The sequence below is a fragment of the Pseudonaja textilis genome, chromosome 13, assembly GCF_049901715.1.
Source record: "Pseudonaja textilis isolate UNSWEBS1 chromosome 13, rPseTex1.2, whole genome shotgun sequence".
Classification (NCBI taxonomy): domain Eukaryota; kingdom Metazoa; phylum Chordata; class Lepidosauria; order Squamata; family Elapidae; genus Pseudonaja; species Pseudonaja textilis.
Genome location: NC_142002.1, coordinates 1,033,922 through 1,052,555, shown reverse-complemented (window position 1 = coordinate 1,052,555; position 18,634 = coordinate 1,033,922). Strand labels below are relative to the sequence as shown.

At 45.9% G+C, this 18,634-nt stretch overlaps 1 protein-coding gene across 1 annotated transcript in view; it reads left to right on the top strand.

Moving 5' to 3' along the window:
• CORO2B (coronin 2B) overlaps nucleotides 1-18,634 on the top strand; it is a 54,636-nt gene that overhangs the window by 33,550 nt on the left and 2,452 nt on the right. Inside the window, exons 4-11 of the mRNA XM_026709243.2 lie at nucleotides 4,624-4,740; nucleotides 7,239-7,388; nucleotides 8,685-8,849; nucleotides 9,732-9,848; nucleotides 11,446-11,550; nucleotides 12,915-13,011; nucleotides 14,229-14,341; nucleotides 17,448-17,538. Coding sequence (XP_026565028.2) covers nucleotides 4,624-4,740; nucleotides 7,239-7,388; nucleotides 8,685-8,849; nucleotides 9,732-9,848; nucleotides 11,446-11,550; nucleotides 12,915-13,011; nucleotides 14,229-14,341; nucleotides 17,448-17,538 — 955 coding nt within the window. The remainder of the gene's footprint in view (nucleotides 1-4,623; nucleotides 4,741-7,238; nucleotides 7,389-8,684; nucleotides 8,850-9,731; nucleotides 9,849-11,445; nucleotides 11,551-12,914; nucleotides 13,012-14,228; nucleotides 14,342-17,447; nucleotides 17,539-18,634) is intronic.

Genomic DNA, 18,634 nt, shown 5'->3' with positions numbered 1-18,634 from the left:
GGGTGTGGCTTGGTGGTCATGTGACTGGCTGGGCGTGGCTAACTCAACATCACTCACATCGAGGCACGTATCTCCTCGCCTGGCCTCTCATGACTGTGGGGATGCTGCAACAGTTGTAAGTGTGAAAAAACGGTCATAAGTCACTTTTTTCAATATCTATACATCCTTCTGGATCTTCTGAAAAGCCTGTTTTAGAGGTAATGAATAAAGAAAGGAAAGAAAAAAAGAATGATATTGCTAGAGTGTACACTATAGGTTACCCAACCAAGCAGGGGAAAGAGACGAACTTTTTGCGAAACAATTAACAAACATATATAGGAAACACACCACAGTAGTAATGGGAGACTTTAACCACCCTGATATCAACTGGGAGACAAACTCTGCAGCAAGTGGGGGATCGAACAGATTCTTAACCAACCTAGCTGACAACTTTGTAGAGGAGGGAACTAGAAGAAAAACTATACTGGATTTAATTCTTACTAATAAAGAAGCGACAGAGTTGCTGGAACTTTGGGCGAGTGTGACCACAACATATTGGAATTCAGTATAATGCAAACACAAGCAATAAATATGATCATAAAAGCCCAGTCCAACACAATACCCCTGAAAAAAGAAAAACAAATCCAAGAAGAAACCAGCATGCACAAAGATCTCTCTGATAAACTGAAGATAAAAAGGACAAGTACGGTACAAAAAATGGAAAGAAGTACACATAACTAAGGCAGAGTATCAGCAGATAGCCCAAAAGCAAAGGCTCAGAATGAACAAAGAGGAGGAGGAAGAGAAAGGAGGAGGAGGTGGTGGTGGAGGAGGAGGAGGAGGGGTGAATCCATTTCTGTTTTCCTAGAGAGACTCATATATTCATCTCTTCCTAATTTATGAAAACTGTGCGAAATGTACACACCACAGGTAGGAGTGAAATAATAAAGATTGCAATCCAGGCATCCATGGGTGGTCAAAAGCATCAAGACCAAGCCCTCTCCTTTGTGTGTGTGTGTAATTCATCTCTCTAAAGCAGGGGTGTCAAACTCGATTTCATTGAGGGGTGCCTAAGGGTTGTGATGACCGGGGTGTGTGTGGCTAGCTCGACTTGACTCGTGTCGGGGGCGCCTATGGAGGCCTGAGCACTGCCAGCGAAAAGGGGCTCCCGAGCTCCGTTTTCAGCTGCCATGGCCTCCTGCAACCCTCTGCCGGTGGAAACACACAGGGCCTTCCCGAGGTCCCTTTTCACAGGCAGAGACGTCGCAGGCCAGCCTTTCGGGGCTTCAAGGGTGACCAGATGGAAGCATTCCACAGGCCAGGTGTGGAAAAAAAAGCCGCCTGGTTATTTTTTTACTCTTCTCCACAGATGCCCCTGGTTTAGAGACCTAACACTGGGGGAACCAAGGAACAGCTGGAGTACAGAACAGCAAGCCGCTTGCCTTCTCTTGCCTCGCTTGCCTGTGAGGGGTGTGTCTCTCACCCGTTCTAAATGCTCTCTGTGTTTGTTGCATTCACAAATTAACCAGCATGGTTGAGCACCTATCCTTATATATGCCTGAAACTCTCCGGAAAGTTGTTGGGTGGGGTGGAAGAAAGGAACCAGAAAACCACACAGAGTAAAAATTCATCAACCCTTTCTTGATTATGCCATAAATTGAACGTTTCCCTAGATTCGTCCCAGGCCCAAGAGCGCCCTCTGCTGGCTAATGTTTCAATTGTTAAAGATAGTTTTGCTCTGTGAAGATAATAAGTTTTTATTTAAGATTCAGAGAGTAAGATATATGGGATGCTTTATTTTGGCTGTGCATTGTTTGAAGAAGGCCTGAGAACAATGTGTGTTTTGAAATAAGCAGGCCTGGACTGTATCTAGCACTTTCTTTTGTAATCTGGAGGCGCACAGCCATACTTCCTGTGTTGTGTTCTGCTATTAGCGTGGGAATTTGCCAGGAAGAACATTATTTCCACTTGATTTGAACAAAGGACACCCCTGTTCAGCCAGCCCACTGTGGCCGCACCCAGTTCAGCATCTTTCACAGCAGTGGCCAATCAGGAAATGTCTGAACATCTCAAGCTTTTTTCTCCAGCAACTCATCTTCAGGAAAACAATCAAGAGTCAGGAGAACGATCTTCGGGATTGAGATAGGAGAGGGAGGCCCAAGCGGCTTCTTCCAGTTTGATCTCTTTCTTAGTGAGATGCCACTGAGCCTGCTTTTACTGTAAAGGCTCACCAACTTATAGTTTTTCAAGGATGTTCCATAAAATTCTCGATTCGGCCCAATTCTGTACTTCCTGACAATGCTCAGGAAGGATAAATCTGTCTCAGCTGTCGTACTTCTGCAGCACCGTTGAGGGTGTCCTGACATATGGCATTCTTGCATGAGATGGGAGCAGCTCTGTAGCAGACAAAAAGGCTCTACAGAGAATCATTAAAGCTGCCCAGAATATCATCAGGGTCCAGCTTCCAGCCCTGGACGACATCTTCACATCTTGCTGTTTGCGGAAGTTGCACAACATTCCCAGAGACTCTTCCCATGCTGCTCACAATCTTTATGAACTGTTCCCTTCTGGCAGAAAATACAGAGCAAGTAAAACTCGGGCCACATGTTTCCTGAACATTTTTTTTCCCCAGATCTATAATTGCACTTAACAATGAACTTAAAGGGACACCATCAGTGAACTGTTGGACAGGATTACTTGGTCTGATGCTGGTGTGTTTTTAGGGGGTGGGGAATTTTGGTGGGTGGGGAGGTGTTTGGGGATTGTCATGTGTGTGTGTGTGTGTGTGTGCATGTTGAGTCTGGTCTCTGGGCATGATGTGAATTTCGTTGTATGTGTATACTGTGTATATACGTACAATGACAATAAAGAATTCAATTCAGTTCAATTTGCCATATCTATGACATCATCTTCTGTTTCTCTTAGAGTGGTGCGGTGGTTTAGAGGTGGAGCTCTTGCCTCACAACAGGAGGCCATGAGTTCAATCCTAGGTAGAAGCAGATAATTTCTCTCTCTGGGCACGTTGAAAATATATCTGCTGAATATAACTCCGCATTGGCTACAGGAAGGGCATCCGGCCAGTAAACACTCAGCTCCGTTCAGTTGCCCAGACGTCACGCCACAAGGAATTATGGGGTTTTTAAAAGGTGATGATGCCCCAAGTATCAGGGGAAGAGAATATACATAGCTCAGGGCTGGATCCAGTGGGTGTCCCTTGGCGTCCTCTGAACTTGGTTGATGGCTTATAGACATTTCATTACCCAATGAGGTAACATGATCAGTGCTAGTAGGATGGGGTTTACTCCCTGTTTAAATACAGTACCTGGCCCTGCTGTGTTGGTGGGATGTGGTTTTTCCTTCTTAGCTTTTCTGTTGTCTCTTTTAAACATTGTGTAAATGTGATTTATCTTTATGTGTCTGCTGAATGCCAAACTCCCAGGAATTCTCTAGCGTCTCTGGATTTAGTTGGGCTTAGGAGGCTCACAGGATGCTCACAGTTGTGAAATTAAAGAGTTTCTATTATGTCATGCAACTACTAGCTGGTATTCGTGGATGTGCTCTGCCTTCCACAGAGTGGCTTTTACAATCTTTACACTATATTATAGATTGAAGTCCCCAAGTCTTAAAGTCGCCCAAGGTTGGAGACCCCTGTTATAGATTATGTCTGTTTTTCTTCCCATCCAAATGAAAGTAGATGTCAGGCAGACGCTGAGAAGGTCCACGATTCTGGGTATTTCAATCTCGGTATGTTTGGCTAGGTCGGGTGCATTGCGTAGCTCTGTTGCCATGGATTCTTTTGCTAGTTCTGGATTTATAGGTATAAAGGATACTGTGACGTCCAATGTAATGATAATTTCATCTTGAATTTTATCTGGAAACACTGTCAAAGATCTATAAATAGAAGATAAAACTACCAGTTCATTCAATGTGACACAACATTCTTTAGGGCTGGTTGTAGAGAGAATAGAATAAGAATAAGAATAGAGTAGAGTAGAATAGAATAGAATAGAATAGAATAGAATAGAATAGAATAGAATAGAATAGAATAGAATAGAATAGAATAGAATTCTTTATTGGCCAGGTGTGATTGGACATACAAGGAATTTGTCTTGGTACAAATGCTCTCAGGGTACATTAAAGAAAAGATACATTCATCAAAGTCAAGAATCATCCAGTCCAACACTTAATGATAGTCATAGGGTACAATAAGCCATCAAATCATACTAGGAAACAGTCAATATAAATCATTAGGATACAAGCGACAAAGTTATAGTCATACAGTCACAAGTGGGAGGGGATGGGTGATAAGGAGCAATGAGAACATTAATAGTAATAGTAATGCAGACTTTGTAAATAGTTGGACAGTGCCAAGGGAATTATTGGTTTAACGGAGCGATGGTGTTGGAGAAAAACTCCCTTTGTTTCTTAATATCCTCTCGTCCTTTCTTGTTTAATTAAATGTAATAAATTCGGTCTCCAGAATGTATCTATCTTTGAGTAAGAGTGCAAAGCAGAAGTAGTTACCAGTTAACTGCAATCAATGCATCCCGTCTTCTTCGTGTTGATTTTCCATTGATAAGACTAAGCTGTCCTATTGAAGGTAAGGTTTTAATGATCCTGGGTATTTGATTGTTCTTATTACAGACTGGCCGGATTGAACCAAACTACCCCAAAGTCTGTGGCCACCAAGGCAACGTGCTTGATATTAAGTGGAACCCTTTCATTGAAAACATCATCGCTTCTTGCTCAGAAGATACTTCAGTAAGTAAGGATGATTGCATAAACAGTATTTGGGGGAGCAAACCGCTGAGAGGTGATACACCAGGATCTTTACATATTCGGTGAACCTCTTCCTTCGTGATTTACCCAGGGGTCGCCAACCTTTTGGATCTCGGGGACCCCCAAACTCATAATTTTAAATCCCTCTGACCAGAGACCCTGGGAAAATCCCCCCAAAAAGTCTGCAGGAAAATTCCCCACCCCGTTTTCCTACCGATTGACAATTGCATGGTTGTGGGCATCTCCCACCGATGCCCCTGTGCCAGCTCCTTACAGGTCCTGGTGGATGGTCTCCTGTTGCAGTCTGAAGGGGGACTCAAGGCTTTGAAAGACTTGAACCCGCGTCTCCAGGCAGAGGACCAATGGTTCTTTGTGCGGCTGGCTTCCCTTCGAAGCGCCTCCTGCACTAGAAGCTCCAAACTGGGCTACTGAGGTGGGCGGGGCCCCGAGCGATGCGTTTTTGAACCAGAATTTATTAAATGAACCCAAATGGGTTGGGCCCCACCCCCCACCCCGTGTTTAGCTGTGCCTGTCCGACCATAAGATGGGAATTTATGGGACTCAGTGAACCTGAAGCCAGGAAGCCATGAAGCGCTTTCATGCTTGGCCACTTTCCTGCCCTGAGAGCGGCTGCAACAGCAGATCTTCTCCCCCCCTCTTCCCAAGGTCACCTGCCTCCCTGCAGCAATGGGAAGGGGGGGGGGCTCAAAGTAAGAAGAGGAGGAGGAGGAGGAGCTTCCCAGGGAGCACAGCTGGGCAAGTGGTCCTGTACCACTCGGTGGCAGGGCCTTTTCCTTCCTTCCTTCCCTCCCTTCCTTCCCTTCCTTCCTTCTCTTCCTCCCTTCCTTCTCTTCCTTCCCTCCCTCGCTTCCTTCTCTTCCTTCCTTTCCTTCCTTCCTTCTCTTCCTCCCTTCCTTCTCTTCCTTCCCTCCCTCCCTTCCTTCCCTTCCTTCCTTCCCTTCCTTCCTTCTCTTCCTCCCTTCCTTCTCTTCCTTCCCTCCCTCGCTTCCTTCTCTTCCTTCCTTTCCTTCCTTCCTTCTCTTCCTTCCTTCTCTTCCTTCCCTCCCTCCCTCCCTTCCTTCCTTCCTTCCTTCCTTCCTTCCTTCCTTCTCTTACTCCCTTCCTTCTCTTCCTTCCTCCTCGCTTCCTTCTCTTCCTTCCTTTCCTTCCTTCCTTCTCTTCCTCCCTTCCTTCTCTTCCTTCCCTCCCTCCCTTCCTTCCCTTCCTTCCTTCCTTCCTTCCTTCTCTTCCTCCCTTCCTTCTCTTCCTTCCCTCCTCGCTTCCTTCTCTTCCTTCCTTTCCTTCCTTCCTTCTCTTCCTCCTCCCTCCTTCTCTTCCTTCCTTCTCTTCCTTCCTTCCCTCCCTTCCTTCCTTTCTTCCTTCTTTTCCTTCCCTCCCTTCCTTCCTTCCTTCCTTCCTTCCCTTCCTTCTCTTCCTTCCCTCACTTCCTTCCTTCTCTTCCTTCCTTCTCTTCCTTCCTTCCCTCCCTTCCTTCCTTTCTTCCTTCCTTCTCTTCCTCCCTTCCTTCTCTTCCTTCCCTCCCTCGCTTCCTTCTCTTCCTCCCTTCCCTTCCTTCCTTCTCTTCCTTACCTCCCTCCCTTCCTTTCTTCCTTCTTTTCCTTCCCTCCCTCCTTCCCTTCCATCCTTCCTTCCTTCCTTCTCTTCCTTCCCTTCCTTCCTCCCTCCTTCCCTTCCTTCTCTTCCTTCCCTCCCTCCCTCCTTCCCTTCCTTTCCTTCCTTCTCTTCCTTCCTTCTCTTCCTTCCTTCCCTTCCTTCCTTCCTTCCTTTCCTTCTTCCTTCCTTCTCTTCTGTCCTTCCCTCCTTCCCTTCCTTCCTTCCTTCCTTCCTTTCCTTCTTCCTTCCTTCTCTTCTGTCCTTCCCTCCCTCCCTTGCTTCCTTCCTTCTGGTGTGTCCATGGGCAGCATCTGCACTGTTGAATTATCAGAGGATCAATAGCAATAGACTTATATACCGCTTCCCAGGGCTTTCCAGCCCTCTCTAAGCGGTTTACAGAGTCGGCCTCTTGCCCCCAACAATCTGGGTCCTCCTTTTACCCACCTTGGAAGGAGGGAAGGCTGAGTCAACCTGGAGCCTGGTGAGATTCGAACGGCCAAATTGCAGGCGGTTGGCAGTCAGCAGAAGTAGCCTGCAGTACTGCACTCCAACCACTGCGCCACCGCAGCTCATTAGGGGCCCAGTCCGGTATAAAAGAATCCAGTGAGATGCCTGGGGGAGGAAGGAAAATCTCCAGAGGTGACGTTTTTTCAGCGCATCTCTAGGTTTCCAGGACGTCTCGGCCGGCTTCTTTTAAAAAGTCAGGTGCTTCCAGGTGTGCAGGAATGGACAATCGAGAGCCACAAGCCCCCAGGAGCTTCTCGGCCTTTTTACCTCTCCCAACCACCTCAGCAGGTTATGTCTGCTTAGGTAAGAGAAGCCGAAGGCTCGGCTCACGGGAGCCTTTGGCTCTTTCCTCCTTCAAGGTTCGGATATGGGAAATCCCCGACGGAGGCTTGAAGCGCAACATGACCGAGGCTGTCCTGGAGCTCTATGGCCACAGCCGGCGTGTGGGCATCATCGAGTGGCACCCAACCGCCACCAATATCCTGTTCAGTGCTGGGTATGACTACAAGGTAAATGGGTAGCCCTCCTGAGGGGTTGGGATGTTCTTCAGGGCAAACATCGTGGGCCTTTTGTGAGTTTGGTTAAGGCTAAGGAGCAAAGATGCTATCAGAATTTAAATGGCCAAGTGTGATTGGATGCACAAGGAATTTGTCTTGGTGCAAATGCTCTCAGTGTACGTAAAATAAAAGAGACATTAATCAAGAGTCAAGAATCATGAGGTACAATACTTAATAATAGTCATAGGGTACAATAAGAATAGAATAGGAATAAGAATAGAATAGAATAAGAATAGAATAGGAATAGGAATAAGAATAGAGTAGAGTAGAGTAGAATAGGAATAGGAATAAGAATAGAGTAGAGTAGAGTAGAATAGGAATAGGAATAGGAATAAAAATAGAATAGAATAGAATAGAATAGAATAGAATAGAATAGAATAGAATAGAATAGAATAGAATATAGAATGGAATGGAATGGAATAGAACAGAACAGAATTCTTTATTGGCCAAGTGTGATTGGACACACAAGGAATTTGTCTTGGTGTAAATGCTCTCAGTATATACATAAAGAAACGATACGTTCGTTAAGAATGTTCTGAACCATCAAAATATTCAAAATACCTTAAATTAAAAACAGGCAACGTTGCGCCCAGTCACACCTCTCTTTTCCAGAAGCATGAAAGCAGGAGTGGGATTCGGCCGGTTCGGGCCGGTTCGAGCAACCCGGAGGTGAAATTTACATCGGGTTCATTGAACTGGTAGTTGAACCGACCGGCTGGCCTCACCCGCCCTGCCCCTCCCCTCCCAGGAGTCTCCACGCAGCCCGTTTTGGATGCAGGGAAGTGTAGCGTCCGCGTGGAGGCTCTGGGAGGGCCAGACGTCTGGAAACGGGCCTGTTTCCAGCTTCCAGGGGGCTTCTGGAGTCTGGGGGAGGCCGTTTTCACCCTCCCAGAGGCCCAAGGGAAGCCTCTGGACCCCGAGGAAGGTGAAACACGGCCCTCCTGAAAGTTCGGGCAGGCCATGTCCACCCAGAGAACTGGTTGTTGGGATTTTTGCATTCCATCCCCTGCATGAAAGTAACTCGGCCTTCCGAGGGATCTTGGGAAAAGCTGGCTTCTTCTCTCTTGATTTCCCAAAAGGTTGACCAGAAGATACCAAATGATGAGGAGCTGGATTTACTTCCTCGTTTACTCCATGGTTTTAACTGTAGCAGGAGAGAGAGAGGACGTTGAAGTCAGATTTCTGTGAGATATCTGTGAGCAAGCCAGAGCAGTTTCTCTTTGATCTGTGTCTTCTTCTCCTTCTCAGGTCCTCATCTGGAACTTAGACATTGCTGAACCGGTGAAGATGATTGATTGCCACTCCGATGTCATCCTTTGCATGTCCTTCAACACAAACGGCAGCTTGCTCGCCACCACTTGCAAAGACAGGAAGCTACGGGTCATTGAGCCACGTTCAGGCAAAGTCCTCCAGGTGGGAGCTCCTTCCAAGGGCCTAGACAGACAAGATGCCCAGGAGTTCTGGCCACCTGACTAGGTTGTTTGAAACAGCCACCAATGAGGAATGATGGCTGGTGTTGATCACAGTGGTGGATACGGAAGAGAAGGGCATGTAATCTTGTCATTCAGATCTTTCTTCCCTGCCTAATTGCTAGACCAGGGGTCCCCAAACTTGGCAATTTTATGACTTGTGGACTTCAACTCTGGGAATTGAAGTTCACAAGTCTTAAAGTTGCCAAGTTTGGGGACCTCTGTACTACACCGTCAAAAGAAGAACAGTTTCAGTTTGAGGCAGGGGCATTTCAGGTTAATGAAATAGTTGAAGGAAAAATACCTTTACTGTTTATAGCTTAAAAGAAAATATAGATGGATTCCTCTGGGTTAAATTAAACAGCTTTAAAATTTAAAGCTGGCATTGGATGCAACCACAGGCCGTTCCTAGGTTTTGGAAGCGGACTGTGCACAGGCGATCTGAATAAGTCAGTAGAAAAGAAATCAGAACAGCCCCAGCTGCCACTTTGTGGGTGGGGGGCTCCTTGCAGTCCCAGTTTCAACTGTGGTCCATGGATCTGTCACTCAAGAATCTGAGGGCCCCCCAAAACCACGGACGCTGCCGCACTCTGCACCAGCTGAAATGGCTAACTTTGGTAGAGAAAACCAAGATTTCACTGCATCGTATAATGTCAAAGAATTAAAATGTTGCTTTAATTATTTGAATTATGCATAGCATGGGAGGAAATTGTTTTAAGATCTGGGAATTTAGAATGGCATTTTTGGGGGAGGTGATTCTCCCACCCACCCATTCCAACAAAGGAGTCACCAACTTTCTGAGTCAATCGTGTGATCGTTTTCGTAGGAGGCAAGTTGCAAGAATCACCGTGTGAACCGTGTGGTCTTCTTAGGGAACATCAAGAGGCTTCTAACAACTGGTGTGTCGCGCTGGAACACCAGGCAGATTGCTCTCTGGGATCAGGTGAGGAGAATGGTTGCATGCTTGTGCATGCGCGTGCAAGGTGCTAAGGTCCAACAAAACAAAACAAAAAATCTCCTTTTACAACAGCATTGAAGAGAAGGACTTCTGGTTGCCTCTTTCTTACTTCTCCAACAGAGTTGTGAAAGAAGGGTGAGCTCAGAGTAGCAACCACCAGAAGCATTTCCTGCAAATGATTTTATCTTTTCCCCATTTGGGTTGTAGCTCAATATGTTAAGGAGTGCAGTGGCTCACAGGGTTAGAACACTGGGCTGAGGATCAGCACCTCATGTTCGAAACCCATTGCTATCGTGGGGCAGGTTGAGCTCCCACCACGTTGCTTCAGCTCCTGTCGACCCAGCCATAGGGTCAACTTCACAGGGACACCGAAGGGTCTGGTGACCCCCGGGTGATGGTGATGTCACCGACAAATCCTTTCTCCACGGAAGAGCTTCAATGTTTCTGACACAGGAGTACTAGTAATAGCTTAATGTATTGTGTGAACTTAGCACTTTGTAAAACGTGAGGTTGTGGCTCTATGAGTGTGCCTGAACCTCATATTATGGGTTAGTCAACAACCCCATAATTAAGCAGGCCATAGCTTATTGCTGTGTATGAGCTCAACTAACATGCAGAAGGCGCTGTGGAATTCTATTGTTTGTTTATTTATCATATTTATATAGTGTACAATTAAAAAAAACAATAATAAAAAGGCTAATTAAAACATCAACAATTAAAACACAATCTAAGTTACCCAGTAATGGTACACTCAAGGGAATCTGTGTTATGGGCAGTGCAGTCGCCTCACTAATTCCCCGCCACCCTAAGGCTCCGGGCCTGTTGGCACAACCCTGTTCTAATGGATTCCTGAAGGATATCAGGGGTAGAGCCAATTTCACCTGATGATATTTCCCAGAGCAGGACCCATGGCAGAAAAGACCGGTGTCCTGGGCCCTGCCAGGTGTAACTCTTCCACAGATAGGATCCACGGCAACCTCTTCTTCTGGATCTGATGGGACAGAGGTATTCCCTCGAATGACCTGGTACCATACCAGAGGTGGCATTCAGCTGGTTCTGACCTGTTCTGGAAAACAGGTTGCGGAAATTTTGAGTAGTTGGGAGAACCGGCCACTTCTGACTGGCCCCGCCAACCCCATCTCTTCTCTGCCTCCCATTGAGTCCCAGCTGGGTCTCCTTTGGTTGCCCTGCACAGGAGAAGGGAGCTGGAAAGCAGGTGAATGGGGTGGGGAGGGAAAGGGGATTTTGCGGTATCCTTCCCCTGCCACGACCGCCAAGCCACGCCCACAGAACTGGTAGTAAAATTGTTTGCATCCCATCACTGCACCATACAAAGAAGGATTTCATAACCAGCCCCTTGATTTTAACCTGGAAGCAAACTGGCAGCTCAGGGAGAACAGGTGCCACTCTGGAGACCCACTAACTGCCCGTGCTGGAACGTTTTGCGCCAGCCGAAGCTTCCAATAAACCTTTCAAGGAATTAATGTGATCTTCGGGTTTAGCATTTCTCTTGAAAGTGAAGTTGCATCAGTTGCACCCAAACTGACGAAATATTTGCTTGTTTGTTTTGCATTCACCCCAGGAGGATCTGTCCATGCCACTGATAGAGGAAGAGATTGATGGATTATCAGGCCTTCTCTTCCCATTCTATGATGCCGACACCCACATGTTATACCTGGCTGGCAAGGTACATATGAGGCCTGCTTCTGAACACGTGCTGGCATTGCATGTGGTGCTCTGCAAACGTCCAGATTGGCCGGGAGGGAAGCACATACACATTAATACTCACTCCAAATTGTGTTCATTCCACTAGAACTGGGGACCAAAACCTACCTGCAAAGATCTCATGTGAAATTTTCATTTATTTAGACAGAGACCTATCTTAAGCATTTGGGGGTAACAGGTTGTCCATCCCTGATCTAATGCGCCAATGTTTAAATATGGTTTATAGATTGATATTATGTACATGCGTTCCTAGAATTAGTTTTGTAGAGATTCCTGCAACTTGTCTTCTCTGCCTTTAACGTCTTGAGGGAATGTTTTGAGCAGATAAGTTAGGTGAAACTAATAAGGTCATGTAAAGTCAAGAGAGACCAATTCACTGGTGCTCAGTCTTGGCACGTTGAGTGAATTGTGGGCAGAGTTAAATGTGTCGGAGAGAGCTCTTGCTGTAAATGGGCTGACTTTTCATTTACTTCACTCTGTTGATGCTCACTCTTAGGGAACTGTTTCAGGCAAATATCCACCATTTAATTTAATAACAAATTAAATTTGTTTGCCATCCATCTTGCTGCAAGGCAACGTAATGGAAGGAATATGTCTTTGGTCCAGAGAGACAGAGAAGGAAGTATTGAGGACCTTCTCCACCAAGTGGAACGATGTAACCCATCTGGATCGGGGTCTTCCTCAAAGTGAAGCCGGGCTTTAAAAGCAGAGCTCAGAAATAGGGGTATACCTAGGCCACCCCCACCCCTGTTTTCTGACAGGCATAACATTTAATTGAACCTGGCCTGTTTAGTGATAAAGAACACTTCTTTAAGTACTTTTCAGGGATAGTAACTTCTTATCACCCAGTCTTGATTTCTCTCTCCTAAAATGAAATACCTCACAAAACTGCTGTGAGGAAAAATGACCTTCTAAAGGAAGCGGCTACACACCTGTTGACAACATTGACCAATGGATGCCTGGCTGTGAGTTCCAATTAAAAAAAAATGTGTTCCGCTTTTTGGATTCTCCACAGTTCTTCATTTCAAACAGCAGAGCCTGAGAGCACACAAAAGCTTGCAACAGATAGTCTACTACTGTCCCAATAATGGTCTTGTCTGATTACAGATGTCATCTTCTCACCATCCAACCAATCTGTCGTTTCTTATAAATCAGAGGTCTCTAAACTTGGCAACTTTAAGACTTGTGGATTTCAACTCCACAAATTGAAGTCCACAAGTCTTGAAGTTACTAAATTTGGGGACCCCTGCTATAAATGAATTCATAACGTTCAGATGGTGCCTCTGATCTACTTCTCCTCTTCTTCTTCTGCTTCTCCTCCCTCAGGGAGATGGGAACATCCGATACTATGAAATCAGCACTGAGAAGCCATACCTAACCTACCTAATGGAGTTCCGTTCCCCAGCCCCACAGAAAGGGCTTGGTAAGGGGTGCTTATTGTCTTTTGTCTGAGATACAGAGGGGTGGGGAAAATCACCCGTAGTCCTTCTGCTACAGCTCCCCAAAGGTCTCATTCCCCTGAAGAAAAGGAAATATGTAGCTCAGGGTTGAACTGTGGAGTTCCTGGTGCTCACTTGCACGGATGAGGTGACCTGTTTGGGCAAGGAATCATCTGCAAGCAAGCAGCCAGGCCCAGACAGCATCGAGGACTCCACAGTCTCCTCCTTCTGTCCCAATATATTTCACCAAAGTCATTCCCGAGCTCCTGTTCTTTCAGTCAGGGATTTTCAGAGCTTCTCTCTCACCATGTTTTCCCAGTTTAATTTTCCAATCTTTTATCTTTCCTGGCTTTATCCCCACTTCCTTCCCACCCCAACAGGTTTGGCAATTCTCAAGATTTCCTTTCACTGTTGTGGGACTGGTTCAGAGCTGGTCTTCAGCAGGTTCTGACCAGTTCTGGAGAACCGGTAGCAGAAATTTTGAGTGGTTCGGAGAATCGGCCAATCCCACCTCTGAGTGGCCCCGCCAACCCCATCTATTCTCTCTGCCTCCCATTGAGTCCCAGCTTATTGGCTGGGTCTCCTTTGGTTGCCCCGCACAGGAGAACGGAGCTGGGTAGCAGGTCAGTGGGGTGGGGAGGGAAGGGGGATTTTGCAGTAACCTTCCCCTGCCACGCCCACCAAGCCACGCCCACAGAACCAGTAGTAAAAAAAAATAAATCCCACCTCTAGACTGATTCCTTTTCCTCCTTGAGTAGAAGGTTTATGAATAGAAGAACACTAATTCAGCCAGTGCAGGAGAAGGAGAGGCAGAGGAGGAATCAAGAGAGAAAGAAGCCTAGAATCATTACGTGGCCACAAGCGATCCAAGTCCAGCCCCTTGAATTCCACTAATGCTCCTCTAGCACCAATTTAATGCTGTTAGTTGACTAGATTCTGGTGTGTAGGCCCGAGCAATAAATCAACTTAACAGGGACTTAATGCTGAGTCCTGATAATTTATGCCCGACAGTCAGCAACTGAATAGAATCAGTAGTTCCAGTTCCCGTCCAAAAGATAAGGGAACACCGAATGACCGTAGGGAAAAAAACTGCCCAGGGAATTATTGTTGGGGCTGCTCTGATGCCGTATCAAAAGTTGTTCTCGCCACTCAGACAGGAATTTCCCACAAGTCGGGTTTTCTTAAATCTTACCCTATGCAGGAGTACTGCCGAAGCACGGACTGGATGTCTCTGCGTGCGAGGTGTTCCGGTTTTACAAGCTCGTCACGCTGAAGGGATTAATTGAGCCCATCTCTATGATTGTACCGCGGAGAGTGAGTAATTAGCCTTTTCTGCTTTCAGCCGCGAACCCAGGGTTGTCTGCTGAGGGAGGGGGTGTCTGTAGGCCAAATCAGTAGAGACGGCAATTGAGTCATTTTCATCCAGGGGTCTCCCAGCCTTGGCGGCTTTAAGCCTAGTGGACTTCAACTCCCAGAATTCTGAGAGTTGAAGTCCACAAGTCTTAAAGCGGCCAAGTATGGGGACCCCTGTCTTAAGTAATATTGGTGAGAAGGTAGAGGCCTGCTATCCCATGAATTCCGCAGGCAGAATTATGTCCCTTAAGGCCAACATCTTGGACTGGCACCACCTCAGTCCCTAGGGGAGGCCCCGGTGGAGACGGTAGCTCAGGCTGTCTTGCAGAATAAGCATTGACAACAAGCACCTAATTGTAAGTAGAGTGGAGCTACACTTTAAACTGGAGAATCTCACTTTAAGGAGGAACCGATGTAGCAGCAAAAATTCCCAAAGAATTCTGGGAGTTGAAGTCCACTAGGCTTATAGTCACCAAGGTTGGAGACCCCTGGATTAATCTGTTTTTAGGCTATTTTTAATTATTCTTGTTTTCTGGGTTTGGTCTATTTATTATTCATTTATTAAATTTATACGCCATCCATCTCATTGATAAGGTGACTGTTACCTGCCTTTTAAGGGTACCTTAAGGGATAAATTGAACTGCCAGGTAGTCCTCGACTTATCACTGTTCATTTAGTGACTGTTTGAAATCACAACGGCACTGAAAAAAACATGACTAATGGCTGTTTTTCGCACTTACAACCGCGGCAGCCTTCCCACGGTCATGTGGCCAAAATTCAGATGTTTGGCAATGGGTTCACACTTATGACGGTTGCGGGGTCCCGAGGTCACGTGATTCCCCTTTGGCCTTCCGACAAGCAAATCAATGGGGAAGCCGGTTTCACTTAACAACCATGCGACTAACTTAACCACTGTGGCCAGGGGTGGGATTCAAAACTCCCAGCCACCAGTTCTCTGCCCGGTGGCTGGGTGGGCGTAGCCATAGTGGGTGGGGCTATGGGAACTTCCTGTTCCCGGCTTCCGGTGGGCCTCTGGGCGGGTGAAAACTTCCTCCCCCGGCCTCTGGAGGCTCTCCGGGAGCCGGAAACAAGCCCGGTTCCGGACTTCCAGAGTTTCCATGCGGACCCTGCACTTACCTCCATCAAAAATGGGCCACATGGAGACTTCGGGGGGGGGGAGGGGAGGGGCAGGCCCAGCCAGTTGAGTGAAATATCGGTTAGGCAAACCAGCTGTAACTTTAACCTCCAGTTCGCCCGAACTGGTGCAAACCGGTAGAATCCCACCTCTGACTGTGACGAGAAAGAATGAGTCAAACTTTACTTAACAACTGTCTCCTTTAGCCACAGAAATTATTATTGCTGTAAGTTGAGGAGTACCTGCATTGCTCTGATGTATAAACACCATCCATCTGGATGAAAATGCTTACCATATTCACAGTGATTGGGTCAAATTGGAGCACAAATTCCACAGAATTCAATGGGGCAATGCTGAAATATAAGCCTAAGTTTGCAGTGAAAAAATGGCCCTTAAAACCTAGGATATTGTGCCACCGTCGCTCTGCCAGGTTTTGTGCTTTATACAGAAACAGAGGAAATATTGCCCGATTACTTTTTATTAAAAAAATATGCAGGCCAGTTCCATCTTTGGATCGTTTTTCTTCCTGCTCCACAAACCCAAATCTCTTCTGTTCCCATCATCTTGGTTTCTACTTCAGAATATAAATAAAGGCAGTTGTCACTTTCCGCCCTGCGCGTAGCAGAGGCTTTTGGAGGGAGGGAAAAGCGGGAAGCTAATGCCAGTCCTCCTCCTCTTCCTCTTCCTTTTGCTTATCGGTGTCTTCATTGCAGTCAGTGACTATGCACAAAACTCTTTATGTACCCAAAGCTGAGCCTGATTAAGCAATTAAAAGAACATACCAAGTCAGGAAACGGCTGTGCATCTTGCATAAAACAGGACAAAATTGGGCCATTCTCAAGTAGAAGGAATCCTTTGAATCTGAAAATAAAAAGTTATATGTAAAACCGATCAGAATGACTGGGATATTTAATTGGCTGTGGGATTAATAATACTGATTGAATACTGCTCACAATCGAACAGTACAAGGCCTCCTTTAAGGCAGGGGTCTCCAACCTTGGCAATTTTAAGTCTGCAGGACTGTAACCGGGGGTGGGTTTCTACCGGTTCGCACATTTTTGCTAGAACCGGTTGTTAACATTCCAAGCAGTTCGGAGAACCAGTTGTTAGAAGAAATTACTGGCCTAATCCTGTAAGGAAGGCAGGAAGGAAGCATTCTGGTGTTGCTTACAGAAACAGCCTCTCTGTTAACCCTCATTATGTTCTTGGCAGGACTAGACTTCCTGTCTCAGGAACTTCTCTGGAGTTTTTTTCCCCTCCTTTGCTGGTACTTTGCTTGTGTGGAGGGACCATTTAAAGTTACTTGCTGTGCTTGAGAATACCTGAATGCACACTTCTTCCCAAATGTCTGTCTGGAAAAAACAAACGAACTATCTACTACAATGAAATGGCTCTAGCTTGCTCCTCTTGGAAAGGGATTGCCACGTAGGAGAAATGGCCGGTGTCGGGATTCCGGCAGTTACCCCCATTTAAATCATGAGTCTTGAGCCAAACTTCCAGAACTTCAATTTATTGGGAGTTAACATGTCCGGCTCTGCCTGAGTGTAACCGACTCTGAGACACATCATTCATTGTCACCCTTGACCCCGGTTTTCCCCCACCCTCTGGGTCTATCATAATTCATATTCTCCAATGGGACACATCCATAGCCAAGAGTCGTCAATCATGTTCTCCAGTTAGAATTTTGCATGGCAGAAACTTCAGTCACCTAGTTACTATCTTTGAAAACATTTGTGGAATGCAAGCTGCCCACTGCTTCCTCCTCCTTTTCTGTTGGCAACTCTAAAAAGACCTGAGAAATATTTTATGAGTTTGACAGTCAGTCGTTTTGGGTTTATGAATCTTCACTGCAAATCTTTTTGGGGGGTTTAACCCAGGAAATGGGAACCAGCTCAGGGTTTCAGACAAGTTTGTTTCTTCTTTCTGATTTAGTCTGAAACATACCAGGAAGATATCTACCCAATGACTCCGGGTCCAGAACCTGCCCTCACTCCAGACGAATGGCTGAGTGGAATGAATAGGGGTGAGCATGCTGGCACCTCCGGTTGATCTTCTGGCCTTCACCTCATCATGTATAGCCTGAGCTGTGACCCATCTTGTATGGACAGTCAAAGCTTTGGAAAGATTCTAGGGTCAACTGCATTTAAAAAAAAATAGTTCCAGATTGGTCAAAAGTTTGACATCAAGGAAAGAATTTAAAGACATGTCGAGCTCCCTATATAAGGCTTTTAATATAGCGTCTCAATACCTGTTCAAGAGAAGAGTTAAAGCAGCAGCCCCCGAACTTGGCAACTTTAAGACTTGTGGACTTCAACTCCCAGAATTCCTCAGCCAGCTAGTGATAGAGGGAGTTGAAGTTGCCAGAACTTTGGGCGAGAGTGACTGTGTCATACTGGAATTCAATATAATGCAAACACAGGCAATAGAACATAATCCAGCCAGTGTCTTAAACTTTTAAAAAGTTGATTTTAACAAACTCAGAGCAAGCCTAAGAAAAATTACATGGATGAAAATCCTAAAGGTGAAAACAACTCAAGAAGCGTGAGAAACTGAAAAATATGATCATAAAAGCCCAGCCCAACACAATATCACTGAAAAAGAAAAACAAGAAATCCATGTAGAAATCAGCATGCGCGAAGATCTCTCTGATAAATTGAAAGACAAAAAGGATAAGTACAGTACAAAAAATGGAAAGAGGTACACATAACTAAGGCAAAATATTGTACAGATAGCCCAAATCTGCAAAGATGAAGTCAGGCAAGCAAAGGCTCAGAATGAACAAAGATTCGCAGTCAAAAGAAATCGGGAAATCGGCATGGAAAGGAATCTTTCCATGCTGATTTTGTTTGGCACCCAATCTTTGAATTGTGACCCAATTCAAAAATCGGGTGGATTTTTCACCTGATTTGGGCGCGATCAGGAGCGTTCATGACCGGAGGCTCCACTGTATAGCTCAGTCTACCAAAAACCTAATTGTAAAAGACATCTAGTCTGATATAAAAATTAAAATAAGCAAGAAAATGGTTACAGACACCTGTCTGATCTTGACGAATATAAATCACCTGGACCTGATAGATTATATCCCAGAGTTCTGAAGGAGCTGGCAGATGTTAGCCCAG